The following is an 18,256-nucleotide window of genomic DNA, read 5'->3' as shown; positions in this document are numbered from 1 at the left end:
GTAAACTCCTATAAAAATAAAGATGTTTAGAAAAAACTTAATCAGTTGAATTAGTAGGTAAAATAAGTACAATTTTAGCAATTCTTTTAAATTACAATAGAGCATCAATTGTCTGACCCCCCCCCATCAACTGTCACATTGGTTAACAGACCACGTTCTAGTCGGCAAATGCAAATGTCCGCTAGTGATGTTACGCTACAATATTTGGCTATGTCTTGGCTACTTTAATACTATTTTTGTTAAATTTTTGCATGTTTAAGCTGGCAACACTGGCTCGACCATGAAAGGGAGGCCAGTATTTAAACGAGGCTTAATTTTCTATTTTTTTTTCTATTTTTGTATTTATTTTGCGCAAAATAAAGAAATAATTTTAAAGAATACAATAGCAATGATTATTATTTAAAAAACATTTTGTTTGGCTTAACATATTGAAAATTCAATGTGAAGTAGGTTAATAGCGATATACTAATTACATGGGATATACTAATATACTATACTAATAATGTATTTTTTCATACTTTTCGGTTATCCGTTTTTTTCAGTTATCCGACCAATCCCAGTCCCCAATTGAGCTGGATAGTCGATGCTCTACTGTACTGTAGCAATAAATAAAAAATACATCATCAGTTACATCATTTCTATAGCAAAAAAAAACAAACAGGATAAATAATATTTAAATAACATTTTACCAATATTTTTAAGTGTAGACCTACAAAATAACATAATGGTATGTTTACATTGTTTTGTTTGAACATAAATATTGATAAATATTGATTTTAATGCATACCTATTTTGGACTTTTCTGGTCTCAAAAATTGGGATGCACGTTAAAGCCAAACAATTTGTGAGCTATGTTAAGGCTAATTATAATAGTTAAATATAAAATAATTTGACTAAAAATAGAGAAGGCTGTTAGTCCTTAATTCATTTGCTGTAATTAAAATATGAGTTTTTGGATTGAATGTTTATATTGGAGTGCACATTAGAATCAGGCACAAAATTGACTTAATTAATGCAGCATTATTTGCCCAGTAATCTGCATATATTACAATGCTGATATAGATATGGTACATGTCCTTCTCACTACTTTGGTTTTGGAATGGTTTGGTGGACTTTTGAACTATAGCAAGCCAAGTGAATGATGACCAGCAAGATGAATCCCCTATGAAACTGTTTAAAGCAGAGAGTTATCCATTATGCATATCTGATAAATTTTATTCCTGTGCATACTAATTTAAATCTTTCTGTTAAAACATTGATTGTACAGTAATTTTGATTTGTGATTTTGTATTTGTCTGCATATCTTCTGTATCTGATGATTGAGTTTTAAATGAATGCAATCAAAAATGCAGACAGACATTATGAAGCAGTGCATTAATAGAATTAGTGCTGTTGTATAGTGGCAAATATGAAAATAAATTGAAACTGGAGAATATTCTAACAATATCATACACCAACCTTTTTGTTTTCCAGCACTAGTTTAATGTTTTGATTAACATTTTCTATCTGTTTTACAGTTCTTCTTCAGGTCTGTCTCTCAATCACCTTATTGTTTTATCTTGTTATAATTCAAATATTGGAAATTCTTGTTAAAAATTTTCAATATTCTTATTATTGATATTGTTATTATAATAGAGCAGTTGTTTCAAATCTTTCTGGACTTTTGGCATACTTAAACAATCATGTGAAGGCTGTAGCATACTTTATTATTAAATATTACTGGACTGATCAACAAGTCAATTACAAAACTCTCTTTAATACTTTTTTTATGATAGTTTTTTGGTATAAATTTCTGAAATATAGTTGATAATACATAAAGTACATTTTGTTATTGTTTTAGAAACTAAAATTTGTCACTTTAATTTCTTTTTATTTATCTCATGGCACATTAGTATGCTAAAGCACTCCAGTTGGGAACTGTTATAGTAGAAAAAATTCCAATAACATTTAAATATGTAAAAAAAATCAAATTATTTAATTTTTGCATAATTTGTGTTGAAATTTTATGTAATACAGAAACTGCCTGACAAATGACAAAGTTAGAAGATTTAACTTTATTATTTGTTTTATGAACATACATTAAACATCTCAAAGTCCAATATTTTATAATGGAGCCAAACAAGGATGGTTATATCTAAATTAAATATGTCTGGAAATCTGGAAATGAGGGATCAGACTGAGATCTGGGTAGTGTAACTGACAATGCAAGTGGCAGTTGCGGGTTTGAGTCCTGCTCTGGGCCAATCCTTTCTTATAAGACTATTCTAAATTGTTTAATTAATTAGTCGTAGAGAAACCGTGTTGTGCTAGATTGCTATTCAAATTGTTAAACACAAGATCGTGTTATTAACCCAATCACTTGGCTTTTGACTCCACCTTTATTTAGTTGATTTTCAGTGGTGTTTGCCGTTTCTAACAGTAGTGTATTGTCGGTCGTAGAGAAACTGCAATCTAGCACAACACGGTTTCTCTACGACTGACAATAAACTACTGTTAGAAATGGCAAACACCACTGAAAATCAACTAAATAAAGGTGGAGTCAAAAGCCAAGTGATTGAGTTAATAACACGATCTTGTGTTTAACAATTTGTTTAATTAATATTAATTTAATTTATAATTATGATATATATACAGGGCTATTCATAAGACTATAAAATAAGCAAAAAAAATTAATATTTATAAACTACACAACAGACACAAAATGAATTTTTTAACATTGAAATAAAGGTTAAACTCTAAGTTTTTATTTTTCATGAATAATATGCATGCATAGTTGCCTGATTTGTTGCTAGGAGGCAATAGTAACAAATATGGTGCTAAGCAAATGTGAAACGTCATTTTCTGTCTTGGAAATTACATCTTTCAACAAAATAGCCGTCCAGATTATTACCATCATAAAGTGTAATAACTCAATGAAGATTTGCCTCAACACTGGATAGGATGCACTAGACAAAATGGTAATACGTTCTTGAGTTGATCATCCCAGTTACCAGATTTAACCTCTTGTGACTTTTTCATTATTTATTAAGGACACTGTTTTTATGTCCCCATTTCCTTGTAATCTCTGGAAACTTCTGACTGTATTGCCGTGACCTTGGTCAGCTGTGATATGCTGACACCTGTGTGGGAGGAAATTGGTTATTGGCTAGATATCTGCCACGACAGCAGAGCTCATGTGAAAAAAAATTTTGGAGAGTTTATCTTTATTTTAATGTTAAAAAAAATATAGTATCTGTTATGAATAATAAATTTTTAATAATGTTTAAAGGACTTATGAATAACTCTGTATATTTTTTTTTAAATATTATGTTATGGACTATTTATTTATAAATTGACTAACATTAATTATACCCACATTCAGATGTGATTGATGAGATCTGTTTGCCACCAAATACAAAAAAGAAATTTAAAAAAGTTAGTAATACATCAAGTACAAGTTCTTCGGTGAGTGAATTTTCATTGCAAAATAATATATATAGCTATATAATCCGAATTAAGAGAGAGAAATTTTAATATCTTATACAATTATATTCAGTTTTATATACAATTAAATTTTCTTTTAATTAAATATACAGGGTGGGCCAACGAAAACGAAACGGCAGAGTGTTCGTGTTCGTCCAAGCAAATCGCTCGGACAGGTCGATTTTATTCTTGAGGGGACATCTTTTGCAACAAAGTTTTTGCAATTCTGAATACAACAGACAACAAAAAATTTTAAAAACTCATTTATTTCGAAAAGAAATGTTTGTTTAGTTAATATTCAGATTCGCAAAAAGTTTATTGCATAAGATGTCCCCTCGAGAATAAAATCGATCTGTCCGAGCGATTTGCTTGGATGAACACGAACACTCTGTCATTTCGTTTTCGCTGGCCCACCCTGTATGTGTATGTATATATATATATATATATATATATATATATATATATATATAACAATAATACACATGTAAAATACACATATTTTATATATTTATAATTTATAGGTGCTTATTTCCCCTACTTACAATCAAATTGTTCATAAGTTTAACATTTGTATGCCTAAAATTTAAATTTTGTTGGGTAGCATTATAGTCTGTTTTTGGCCAGTAATAAATAAATAAATGTGGGCTTATTTCTATCATGTATTTTCATTTTTCATTTTCATGCAAATTTCAAGGTTCCATTGCCACCAGTGAGAGGGTGTTAAAGTTGGTAACAGAGTAATGGAGTTTTTTGGCTATTGTTTGAAATTTTTATAAAATTCTACAATTAGTGTTCCAAAACATGCATCCAAAATGTGAAAATAGTAATCTAGAAGTGGAGATAAACACAAGAAGTGTTACTCTATTATTTTGGAAACTAAATTGGACTTTATAAAACTAAGTGCATTAGGTGAAAAAAAACTGATTTGAAACACCCACTGTTAAGCAGTAGCAAACAGGTAAATGAGTGTAACATATTCTGTTAAGTACATTGAAGAATCAAACATTAATAATAAGTGATTATTCTTTGTACAAATTACTTTCTAGGTTTATAATGTTCTAACAACTACCGGATTAGATCAGGTGATTATATTGCAATTATTTTAAGTTAATTACAGTAGAGAGTCGTTAATCCGAATCAATTGGGGACTGGGGTTGTTCGGATTAGTGATTTGTTCGGATAACCAATTATGTACGAAAAAATATATTAACCTGTCCGATGTTCAAATTTTTCTTTGTTGCGTGTCGCTTCGTGTTGAATTTTTCTTCGTCGCGTGTCGCTTCGTGTTGAATTTTTGTCGATTTTAAGCCTAACGAAAATTTTTATAATAATAATCGAGGCTATTGTATTGTTAAAAATTATTTCTTTATTTTGTACAAACAAAATAAATATATTGAAGAATATAAAAACATGAAAATTATACTTTAGAAGTAAATCTAGTATCAAAAACGTTTGATTCAGTACGACACAGTCCGACTGAAAATTGTTCAGATAACCAGCGATTCGGATTACCGGGGTTCGGATTAATGACTCTCTACTGTACTAAATAATTTGTCACTAGAGGAAGGCATTAAGTACCATCTCTTATTATATTTAATAATTATAATTAAATAATTTAGAAAATTTTGGAAGAAAAGAATCGGTTCAGAGAGGGACTCGAACCCACAACTGTCACTTACCGTACTGATGCATTGCCAGTTATACTGCTCAAGCCTCCAGTTTGATCTTCTCTTCCAGATATATTTAAACAAGAATTCTTGCTTCTCAGTTGCTGGTTCGAGTCCCAGTCCAGGCTGATTCTTTTCTTCCAGAATTTTCTAAATTATTTAATTTAATTATAATTATTAAATCTAATAAGAGACGGCACTTAATGCCTCTCTCTAGTGACAAATTATTTAGTAATTAATTTTAAATAATCATGATGTAATAGCCCAATGTAATCCGGTAGTAGTTGGCATGTTACGTATGTACAGGTTTGTAGATGTTGGTTTATTTTCTACGTTAGTTTTTGACTTACAAACTTTTAAACTTGTGACAAAACTTTGGGTACTTAATCTGTTTGTAGGTAGGGGAGCACCTGTATATGGAAATAGAATAATATTCAAGAACTAAATAAATGTAATTAGTTTTAAAATTTCATACTATAGTATTTATTATTCTAATAGCCAATTCTGTATAAGCAAAAGTGAAAACAAAAATTGAAAATTTCATAAATAAAAATAATAAATTTCTATTAAGTTAATCTCTGTTTTCTTTAAAGAATTAATATATAAATTATTGGTTAATGTTACCTATGGTTCCAAAATGGCGGCTCGTCTCTCATTTCAGCAAATAGAAGAAAGGAAACAGTGGGGATGCATGTTCTAACCTAATCTAACCTATTCTAATAATTTTGTTGGTAATAATTATAAATTAGAATCAACAACTGTAGTGCCTTTGACCGGTGTGCTTCTTCTCTCTTTCTCTGTAAATCGCAAACGTTTTCGAACCTCGTTGGGTTCTTCCTCAGGCGTAACGGAATTCTGTTCTACAAAATTTAAATATCTCGTCGAAGTTGACCGTTGATTTAGAAAAAATCACACATGGTAATAATTATGGTGATTTATTAGAATAGGTTAGGTTAGGTTAGAACGTGCATCCCCACTGTTTCCTTTCTTCTATTTGTTGGAATCAGAGACAAGCCGCCATTTTGGAACCATAGGTAACATTAACCAAATGATTTAAAATGAATTGAAAAATTTTTAATACTGAGAAAATATTTTATTATTTTATTATTATAAATATAATGTAAAATGGACAAAAAAAGGAAATTATTTTACAGTTTGTGTTTTCTCCTATAATTTAATTTTGGAATATTACAATAAAAAAAAATAATTTTTTCTCTAAAAATAAAAATTCCAACACCATTCATTCTCTTCTTTTCTTTTCTCTCTTAAGTAGAAATTTTTATTTTTTAATTAATTCTCAAAATTTAATTTTAAATTAGGTAATAAACTGGTAAGTACTAAGAATTAATATATTTTTTTAATTTTTAAAATTATTTAAATTTCAAATCGGATCATAAGAGATATACTCAAATATAAATTCAGCTTAAATTAATTTGTCGTCACTGAGTATTCTAAAACCAGTTGATGATTAACTCAGGATCTGGACAGACCTGGAAAGTCGGGGAATCTGCAAATACTGTGGAATCCATCTGTTCCTCTTGCTCCTTTTTGATCTGACTATATCTTTAAATTCAGTTCAGTTTAGAAGGATCTATGAAAACTAGAGTGACCAAAAAAATGGCAAGATTTGTCACTCTTATCTCATAAACTGTAAATGATATAAACCAACAAAATTTAAATTATTAGATCTGTATTTAAAATGGTTGGTAGTATGGCTGTGTGGGGAGGGGTAGCAGCCGCACATGAACACTGAATACGTCAATGCTGTGCAACATTTGGGCAGTGAAACTTTGGATTGCAAAAAGAGAGGATGTGAAATTAGTGCGGATTTGTACGGAATGACAGGATTTACAATATTATTTAGCAATAATAACTGATAAGGAAATTTTCACAATGTTGAAGAAATTGCAAAGGCAATATGAACATAAATTTAATTGGGTTGAATTGAGTCATGTTATGATATATTTAACAACCAACTGGACTTATTAGAAATTGGCTAAGAAAAGAGGAATCCTGGCAATCCCTATTTTATGCAGTAGTAGTAGTATTACAATAAATGTAATATTTACTTAACAGCCCATATAAAAGACTAATTTTTTTTATTTTAAAATAATGTTTCTAGAGATGTGTAATGCAGAGAAAGCTGATCTTAAAAGTATACTACGATAGATTGGTTGGACATCCCTGATCTAGAGATAGAGAAGTTTAACATATAGTTAATTGGTTGCAATCATTAGGACTTACATTTTTAAGGAGAATTTTAGTTAGGAAAGAATGTTTGCGAATACAAATTATGAAAAAAAATGAAACATCGAAATTTGAATGAATAGCTTTTTTCTTTTAAAATTTTCAAATAAATGAATGGAAATCCATAGGAAAAAATATTAATTTCCAATTTTTTGACTATAATAAATAGTATTTTCTCAAATTAATTGTTAAGAAATACTAAACTAAAGAAAGTGTCGATATAGCAAACTGTGTATGAACTGGCAACATTTGCGTAAGACAGTCTGAGGAGGGAAGAAACCTGTTGTTCAGTTGCACGCTAAGTTATGGATGTGGAACAAGTGTATATATAGTCTTAGATCAGAATAAAGTTTAATTCTAAGTTAAGGGACTGCTTCATCATTGTTCTAACAACAGTTATGGGCCCAGGAATGAAAAATTAAGTATCAAAGACTAAAATTACGGGAATTAAAAGGAAATAGAATTGTAAAGTCTGCAAAAGAAAAAGTGCCCAGTCAACTAGTTGTATGAATAGAACCACTGTGTAAAGAAATTTTGATACATGGAAAATACAGATAAACGCACTCAAAATAAAGCTAATAGAAGAGTATGAGGCGAGAAGATGAAACGATGATACCGATATCTCAAAGAATTTGGGTGCACTATATATAAGCAAACAACAGATGAAACAATCGGAAAATAAGGGACCATTCAAATGCCATGACTGTGGAAAAATAGACCATAAGGCTAGAAAATGCTGGCACAGAAACAAGCAAAAACCACACAGAGCTATGACTATAAGCCTAATAACACGAAAACAGAAGTCATATAATGTTAATATTATAACAAATGAATGGAAAGAAAATCATATTACAGAAAATGAAAGGAAAGAAAATCATAAATGGTGTCTAGACTCAGGTGCTTCATCACACATGTGTCATGATAATGCAAGATTTTCTAATGTCGAAACATCCCACATAAGTGAATTAAACTTGGCCAACTCATCTACAACGGAAATCGAAGGAAGTGGTGATGTAATAATTGAAACAAAGGGAGGATTCCAAGCCAAATTAGAGAACACACTCTTCATACCAGAACTAAGGACCAACCTACTGTCAGTTGGGATAACTGATCATGGATTCAGTGTACTATTCCAAAAGAATCAGGCAACTGTTATGGATCTGAAAACTAAAAGCATACACATGCAAGCATTTGAAGAAGGAAGGCTATACTATGTGAAAGAAAGGTGGGAGGAATCTAAACTCTCTCAAACAAATGTCAATGAAATGAAAAGGTGGCACGAACGTTTAGGTCACTAAAATGAAAGGGACGTATGGTACATGGCCAACAACCTAAAGGTCAGAGGACTAAATATAAGACAAAAAGAACTTGACCTCTGTGAAATCTGCATTAGAGGGAAACAAATAAGATCGCCATTTCCGAAGCAAAATGAAGAGAGATGCAGAGAAATATTAGAATTGATTCATACTGACATTTGTGGATCAATGAGACCCAAATCATTAAGTGGATCAAAATATTTCATTACGTTTATTGACGATTATTCTAGATGGTGTGAAATATATTTTGTGAAAAACAAAAGTGAAGCTCTTGAGAAATTCAAAACATACTTAGCCTATGAAAATAAAACAGGAAGAAAGATAAAGGCAATAAGAATTGACAATGGAACAAAGTATACTAATAGAGAATTTCAGAACTTCCTGAAACAGAAAGGGATTAGGCATGAGAAAACAGCCTGCTACACACCACAACAAAATTGCATTGCAGAGAGAAGAAATAGAACACTAGTGGAAATGGGAAGATGCATGCTACTTCAAGCAGGATTGAGAGAAAGCTTTTGGGCAGAGGCTCTATATACTGCATCATATATTAGAAATAGATGAGACCCAGAAAGGAATATAAAATGAAAACCATAGAAGAATCTGCCACAATTGGTGAAAAGATAGTCAAGGACAATGTAGAGCTTTTAACATATAAAGAAGCCATGGAATCAAATGACTCAGCCAAATGGCAGGCTGCCATGGAGGAGTAAATGGAATCCCTGAGAAAACATAAGGGGCAACAACTAAGTTCCATACCTTCTGGCAGTTCCATTATCAAATGCAAGTGGGTCTACAAAGTTAACAAAAACATCACCAACAAACAATCCGAATTGAATACTAAGAGCACCACTTCTGATCCACTGTAAACATATAACTAGCGAAGAGATCACTAAGTAAACATAGTCTCTTCGAGAGGGGAGGATTGTTAGGAAATACTAAACTAAAGCAAGTGTCGATATAGCAAACTGTGTATGAACTGGCAACACCCTGCATAAGACAACTATAGGCAGGTAAAAACCTGTTGTTCAGTTGCGTGTCAAGTTATGGATGTGTGAACAAGTGTATATATAGTCTTAGATTAGAATAAAGTTTAATTCTAAGTTAAAGAACTGCCTCATCATTGTTCTAACACTAATCATTGTTTTTTGCAATCATTAAAATTATTGTAGATAAAATGATATCACTTCATATTTATAATTTTACTATATAACATTATATAATGTAATTAAAATTTTCTATATTTAATGTTTTTAGAAGCCAAAAGAAAATACTGCGAAAACAAAAAATAAATCAAGTACAAAGAATACATTAAAAAAAAGTAAAACAATGACTTCTGAAGTTAATTTAATAAGCAATAATCAAAGTTCTGACAATGAAGAGGTGGAAGAAGTAACAGTTGTTTCATATAATGATTATTGTTTACTCAAGAATGAATTAGAAACATTAAAAGTGGAGTTGGAACATGAAAAAGAATTAAGACAAAATTTGTCAAAGTTTTTTGAAATGTCTATTGATGCTATAAAAAAAAGTAAGTTTTTCTAATATCAATTTTAGTTAAAAACTGAATTACTTTTTTACTTTATTTTCATTAATATGCATGTAAGGAAAGTCTATATGATTTTGATGTAATTATTTTCTGTAAAAGGATGCAGGAATGAGAAAATGTCTTAAATAACTGCAATAACCAACACTGGGGTAAAGTTAACATTTATGGTTCAAAAGCGTTCGTGAGGAACTGTTCTTTTATTTGAGTTTTACACCAGTAACAGTTTTGTGGATGAGGAAAAAAAATTGTTTTTTTCCTTTTTTTTTTTTTGACAAGACTGTCTTGTTTATAAAATCGTACTGCCTGCTGTCTTATCAGCTTAGAGGTATGAAGTACTGTACATATCAGGAGTTGAAATTTGGCACAGAGTATTAGGTGCCCAAATCATGCACACACACAAAAATTCAGACTTGTAGATAGTTGGGACTGAGAACCAAAACACAATAAAATACAAAATGGCGACACTCTCTTCAAACATGCAGTAGAGCGAGATTTATGCATGTGTTGCTCGTTGGTAAGTTGGAAATACAAATATTGTGAAATCGAATTTTGACAAATACGTGCATTGGGAAGTTTGAAAAGCAAATGTTGCTAAATCAAATTTTGACAAACAAATCTTTGAAAAACCCATTTACCTGTCCCGTGTTATTCCCCACATATTTCTGGTCGCCACGTGCTAACTTCGATCGATTGACCGGAGATATCTCGTTTCGTCATTGGAACATTTTGAAACTAGATGGTGTGTCATTATAATTTTATATTAAAACTAACTTCTGAAATATAATTATTTTTTCTTTTTACATTTATTAATATATATATATTTCATTTGTGCAAAATAAAAAAATAATTGCAAACAATACAATAGCCACCACTATTTTTTTCAAAAATGAGAAATTTTTGCATTGACAAAAATTCAACCTAGGGCGTCATGCAACAGAGAGAAATTTCAACATTCAATATGTTAATTTCAATGAAAATGCATCGTGGAAGACCTTGTGGTCGTGGCTATGGCTGGCAAAGTTTGAATGATCGCACTCAAAACCAGCGATATCAAAGACGATTGGAGAATGAGAACGAGACCCGCCGTGTGCGTCAAAGTGATCCCGCTTAGTAAGTCTCTGATACATAGTCTTGTCCCAAATACGGCCTTCCCATTTTACTTGTTTTTTTTATTATAGAACTAGCAGATGAGCCTAGCATCGCTCAAGCAAAAAGTAACAATAGCAAAGATTAAAATTATTAGATTATAGCTGATCTTACCTGTTTTTATTGAGTGCAATAATTAGGTCCCCCTCTTCTGTGGCTAATTTAGAGAATTTTTAGATGAGTCTAAAAAAAATGTTCAAAACCGTATCTGAAAAAATGCTAAAAACCATATCTAAAACAGTACAGTAGAAGCAGAGTTCTTCAGGGTAATCTTTAATCCTCTCCCTCTTCCTCGTGGGGGGAATTTCGAAAAATTCTTTCTTAGTGTACATTCTCATGATGTACTCTGTTTCAAATTTCAACGTTCAACTCCTAACCATTTGGGCTCTGCGCTTATTATTATTATGTTGGGTTATGTGAGATATACTCAGTTAACACTGGTGGCTGTATACTATGCCGGACCAAAGTCAAGGCATAATAACCAAAACAGAAATTAAAGAAGTGTATCAGTGTGTGTGTCTGTATTCAGAAATTTTCTCACAATATGACATGTATTCAATATAGTGGCTTTCTGTAGTGTGATGTATGTGTTTCTATTCAATTGTAATGTGCCCAGGCTTTTGTGTAGTGTGTGTGGTATGACACCTGTAGAGGAGAGAACAACAGGTACAATAAGCACCCTATCCATCCTCCACAGATGCTTTATTTCCTGGGCGAGTTCTGTGTTCTTGCTGACTTTTTCAGTGTGTGTGTTTTGTACATTGTGAGTGTTTGGAATGGATATGTTTATAATGTATGTGATTTTATTGTGTTTATCAATGACTGTGATGTCAGTTCTGTTGTGGTAAATTGTTTTATCTGTGATTATGGTCTGTCATAGTACATTTTGTGTGTGTGTTGTTTTCCAATACTGTCTGTGGGATGTATTTGTAGTATGGTTTATGGATGTCTACTAATTTGTTTCTTTGCAAGCTCTTTGTGTATTATATTTGCTACTTGATTATGTCTGTGTAAATAATCTGTCTGTGCCAAGAGCTTGCAACCGGAAGTGGTGTGTTGTATAGTTTCTGGCATGATGTGACATTTTCTGCATGTGTCATTTGTGAGTGTTGTATCTTTGAGTATGTGTTTTCTGTAGTAACAACTACTCTTCTAACCTGTTACCAGTGTGTATTCCATCTTCATCCAAACTCGTAACTCAAAAAGTAGGTCTTTACAAACGTTTTCGAACCACAAACGTTGGTTCTTCCTCAGGTAATACGAATTTTGTTGGAACTGCCATTCGAATCACTTCATATTTGTCGAAAATACATTCAAATGCACGTTTCCCATTTATGTCTTAATGAGGCATGTGCATTTGGTGACCAATTTGGCTATCATAAATTACTGTTCATAAGGGCCTGCCACGCTAGTGAAAGCATAATCTCATCTTTATAATTAATGCATTGATTATCCTTAAGGTTGGCTAGGTATATGGTGGCCGCCTCCAGCCATTCAGAGGCAAAGAAAGACAACTCTGCTGGAAACGTATGCATCCAATCCTGATGTACTCCCTGAATTTGATAAATCCAAAATTATCTGCACTACACGGCACCCACACCATATCAAATGGCTGGAGGCGGCCACCATATACCTAGCCAACCTTAAGAATAATCAATGCATTAATTATAAAGATGTGATTATGCTTTTACTAGCGTGGCAGGCCCTTATGAACGGTAATTTATGATAGCCGAGTTGGTCACCAAAGGCACATGCCTCATTAAGACGTAAATGGGAAACGTGCGTTCAAACGTATTTTCGATGAATTTGAAGTGATTCGAACGGCAGTTCCAACGAAATTTGTATTACCTGAGGAAGAACCAACGTTTGTGGTTTGAAAACATTTGTAAAAACCTATTTTTTGAGTTACAAGTTTGGATGAAGAGGGAATACACACAGGCAACAGGTTAGAAGAGTAGTTGTTACTATTTTCCAGTGTTGAGATGGAGATTTGTAGTGTTTTCTGTAGTTTTTAGTATTTATGACCTGATCCTGTATGGCAATCATGAATCCTTCCGTCTCCCCAAAGAGGTCTCCCTGAGCTAACCAGCTGTTTGATGCAGTTTTGTCAACAAAATTCTGGGCCAGGTCATAAGGATGCTTGCCATGGAGTGCCTTTTGATCAAGCCTACGATTGCTTAACGGTGTCTATGCTTTTTATATGTTGTGTTGTGTCCATATGTTGTGAGTGTAAATTTAATGGTGTGTTATTTGAGTCTACTAGAGTTACTGCTTTATGTAACTGTAATATTTCTTGCTTTTTGTAGAAAAACTCTTTCAGTGTCTGTATTTGTTTGTAGTGAAGGTTAACTATGTCAATCAGGCTACGTCCACCATCTTTACGTGGAAGGGTTAGTCTTTCTATGGCAGATTTAGGATGATGATGTTTATGCTTAGTGAATGATGATGATGATTTCCTTTGGAGTTGCTCAAGATCTGTGTGAGTCCAATGTATAACTCCAAAAGAATATGTGAGTACTGGGATGACAATGTTTATTGCTTTAACTACGGTGTTTTGCATTTAACTGTGTTCTGAGAATAGCATTTAACCTACTTTGGTATTCTTTAATTAATCTTTGCTTTATTTGTGCATGTTCTGTTAGTTTGGCTTGTTGGAATCCTAAATACTGTAGAACTCGCCCTCTTCCATGGATTCAATAATGTCCCCATTTTCAAGTGCAAAATCTTCTTTCTTCAGGATTCCTTTTTCTATGTGAAATGTTTTGCATTTATTTAGGCCAAACTCCATTTGTATGTCCTTGGTATACGAATGTGTGATTTGTAGGAGTTGAAGTTGTTTTTGTGTGGATGCGTAAAGTTTTATGTCGTTCATGTACTGTACATGAGATATGACAATGTAAACTGTGTTGTTTTTTCATGTCTGATACTGTAGCCATATTGTGTGTTGTTTAACATGTTGGATAATGGGTTCAAGGCTAGGCAGAGCCAGAGAGGACTCAAGGAATCTCCTTGAAAAATTCCTCGCCTAATAAAAATTTGGTTTGTTTGTATGGAAGTGTTATGAACCTTGAGATGTAGTGTTGTTCTCCAGTGCTGCATAGTGTTTTGGAAGAATGCAATGAGTGACGGATGTATTTTGTACATGTGTAGAATATGTAGCAGCCAACTGTGTGGAACACTGTCGAATGCTTTTCTGTAGTCTACATATGCCATGTGTATGTTTCTGTGTTGTTTGTGTGCTTGCCATAGAATGACTGAATCTGTGAGTAACTGTTCTTTGCATCCCCTGTGATTTATAAGGCAACCTTTTTGTTGTTCTGTAAGAATGTCATGTTCTTCAATATGTTTGTATGTTTTGTTTGCGATACAGGATGTCAATAATTTGTAGAGTGTTGGAAGACATGTAATTGGTCTGTGGTTTTTAGTCAGGTTAAAATTTTTACTCAGGGCATCATCTATAGATGATGCCCTGAGTAAAAATTTTTGGTATGTCTTGTGGATTTACGAAGAAATGTGTTAGGTGTTTAGCTAGTTTCTGGTGCAGCGATGCAAACTTTTTGTACCAGAAATTGTGAATGTTGTCTACGCCATATATCTTTGAGATGTTTGTTTTGTTGACAGCATAGTGAATGTCGTGTGTGTTTGTTTCAGCACAGGGATAGTTGGTATGTTATGCAAGTTTTAGTTCTCCTTTTTGATCCAGCCTGCATCAGCATTGTGCATAACAGCACTGGTCCAAAGAGAAGACCAATAAGTTGAGTTATTCTTCTGTTGATGTGCCACTGTGCTGTGTATCAGTGTTTGTTTTGGTACTAATTTGTGTACCAAAGAAGAAGAGTTTTTTATTGTTTGTGAATAATTTATTTTTTTGTTTTTGTAGTGAACATGCTTTGTATCGTTTTAGTCTACGTGCTTTGGCTGCAAGTTTTTGTTTTAGTGTATCCTCACCTTTATGACCTTATCTGTTGTTGGAAAAGTGTTAAGCAAATTATTTTAAATCGCACACTAATTTTTCATATAAGTGGTGTTATAAATTGAGGTTAAAAGCCTGAAAATATATAGTTTGACCATACTGAGATGGCCAACAAAAGTATAGCTTTTCAATAGAAAATTTATACAATCATAAAAGTGAGGATTTTACAGTGCATATTTTTAATTTATATTAGTAATATTTTGAAATTTCCAAAACTGTAATCTGAGAAAATTAGAATAAGAAAAATTTGTCAGTAAGACCATATACATTAAAATATTTTAAGTGATGACATAAACATGTAAAACTTTCATTTGTATTATTCTTATTTGTCTAAAAAAATGTTTGTATGTTAACTTTGCAAAATATTTGAAAAAAGAGCATGCAAAATATTTTTAATGACAATTAAAGATTTTTTTCCATATTTTTTCAATATAAAGATGTTTCGGTTTTATTTCAAACTGTCTAACTTATAAGTGTACAAATATAAACATGTACAAACCTGGCTTTTAGATTAAAGCCAAATAATTGCCAGATTACATCAACTATATTAATGCTACTATAGTCCATGCAACAAAAGAATAGACTTGAGTCGGCCTGAGTTGGAAGGATCTGGCATAGGTCCTTCCAACTCAGGTTTACTTGTATCTACTCTTTTGCGGAGAAGACTATAAGTACTCTAGGCCAAATTTCAAGTAATTTGGCCTAGAGGTAAGCATTAGGTGCCATTTGGTGATAAATTTAATAATTCTTTTCATCCAGAACCTTCTAAATTAATCAAATGTTAATTTAAATATAATTATTAAATTTATCAAGAGAGGAAGCCTAACACCTACCTTGAAACCACATCCCTATCGTTACATAAGTCTCCTCAGACCAGGGTGTGGGGTAATGGTTAAAAGTAAGGCATTTTGCCTAAAAATTCAACAGATTCAGGCAGTGAGGCTGCCACAAAACAGCAAAGAAGGGCGAACTACTATCCAGTCCCTTGGGCTACGTAATTTAAGTGCATGCACAATGCTGGTCAATATTTCTAAACTTTTTGTTAAAAACGGCTATTTGCCGATTCCAGTTTCTACATTGTAGGATGCATGCGCGACGATGTTACGTGAATTTAAATTAACACTCTTAAGTTTTGTATTATGTTCTAAACAACTAACACCTACCTCTGGGCCAAATTACTTGAAATTTAATTAGTAGTTAGTAGCATTAATACAGCCTGATGTAATTTGGCTTCAACTTATAAGTAAATGATTTCTTAAGTTTATGAAAAATAATCTTTATGTAAAATGATCTACTTACTAATTAGTTTTAATTTTAAAATATTTTTACTTTCCAGGAGAAAATAACAAATTCCGTAATGATTTGGGAGAAAGCAATCAGACAGAGCAACAGCACGCTCGATACAAATTTCAATTCTTCAGAAAAGTGTAATGAGTTCGAAGAAAATGATGGAAAAGTTCGTGAATTTTAAATAGTTTTTTACTATTTCCATAAATATTTATAATTAATAAACAAAACTTGTAATATAGTTCCTTCATCAAAATGTATTGTATAATGAAAGACTGCATTAAATCTATAAGAAGATAAATATTATTCACATTGTAAATTTCAATGTTTTTTTGATCATTTTTAAATTTTGTAAACTTACTGTCAGTTTATTAGTTAATTTATTAGTTAATTGTATAATTGTGTTTTTCTTGTCATAAAATTTCAAATAAATTTGTTTATAAATTATTTGAATGTTGTTTTTACATTTCGGGGGAAAAAAAAAATTGGTTGCTTTGATTATTTCAAATTTAAGGTAGGTTAGATAAATAGGTATTTCAAAATTTTAATTAATTTTCTTGTTTCAACTGTTTAAATAATTGCCAGTAGATAATATATATATTGTTTCCATGTTCTATTAATCTATTTCTTAAAATATTTTGTTAGTACATTTTAAATTGAATGTATACAAATAAAAATATGGTTAATGTTACCTATGGTTCTAAAATGGCAGCTCGTTTCTGATTCCAGCAAATAGAAGAAAGGAAACAGTGGGGATGCACGTTCTAACCTAACCTATTCTAATAATTTTGTTGGTAATAATTATGGCAATTTATTAGAATAGGTTAGGTTAGGTTAGGCTAGAACATGCGTCTTCACTGTTTCCTTTCTTCTATTTGCTGGAATCAGAGACGAGCCACCATTTTGGAACCATAGGTAACATTAACCAAAAATATTGTATGTAGAAATGTTTAAGAATACTGACTTGTAAAAATTTGAAATAAACAAAAAGATATCTCCAGCAAGAAAACTTAAATTATTTACAAACTTTAAATAATTAAAAAAAAGTTGATTTTGTTTAAAAAATATTAAAATAAATAGAATACTTGATTAATGCTAAATGTTATTTTGATCCTAATAACTTTTCATTAGACATTATAGACTATTCTAGATGAGAACCAAATTTATATATATAGAAAAATCAAGAACTTTCAGAATTTATGGATTTTCTATTTTTATATTTATACAAGTTTTACCAAACCAATAATTATAAATCAGTATATAGTCTGGACGTAACAACAAATGATATCGAATGTTACATTTTAATTTAATTTTTTTTAAATACAAGATTTCTTTATTATGTAAAATAAACACTGTATGAGAGCTTAGCTAAATTTTCCAGATGCCACAGTAATTTAAATTTATTAAATTATTTTTTATTTCAGTGTAAACAAAAGGAAAGATTATTTGAAAGAAAATTTCATTCAATTAAATCTTATTTTTTAAGTTGGAAACAAATTTATTAAAATTATGAAATTAAACATTTTCTCTCATAAAAATTTATAAATAGTATAATTTTAAGTGTTCTGCATGGTATCATTTAAGAACAAAAACTGCTAGTGGTGAATTT

General features: G+C 31.4%; 1 protein-coding gene across 1 annotated transcript in view; it reads left to right on the top strand.

Moving 5' to 3' along the window:
- Nucleotides 1-16,936, top strand: part of LOC136974876 (uncharacterized) — a 62,197-nt gene extending 45,261 nt beyond the window's left edge. Inside the window, exons 10-12 of the mRNA XM_067269851.1 lie at nucleotides 3,362-3,444; nucleotides 9,950-10,223; nucleotides 16,697-16,936. Coding sequence (XP_067125952.1) covers nucleotides 3,362-3,444; nucleotides 9,950-10,223; nucleotides 16,697-16,791 — 452 coding nt within the window. The 3' untranslated portion in view covers nucleotides 16,792-16,936. The remainder of the gene's footprint in view (nucleotides 1-3,361; nucleotides 3,445-9,949; nucleotides 10,224-16,696) is intronic.
- Nucleotides 16,937-18,256: the final 1,320 nt, after the last annotated feature.

Source organism: Centruroides vittatus, unplaced genomic scaffold, assembly GCF_030686945.1.
Source record: "Centruroides vittatus isolate TY-2023 unplaced genomic scaffold, ASM3068694v2 contig_358, whole genome shotgun sequence".
In the NCBI taxonomy this organism is placed as follows: Eukaryota; Metazoa; Arthropoda; class Arachnida; order Scorpiones; family Buthidae; genus Centruroides; species Centruroides vittatus.
Note: the sequence above shows the minus strand (reverse complement) of the source record. Positions and strands in the feature narration are given on the sequence as shown.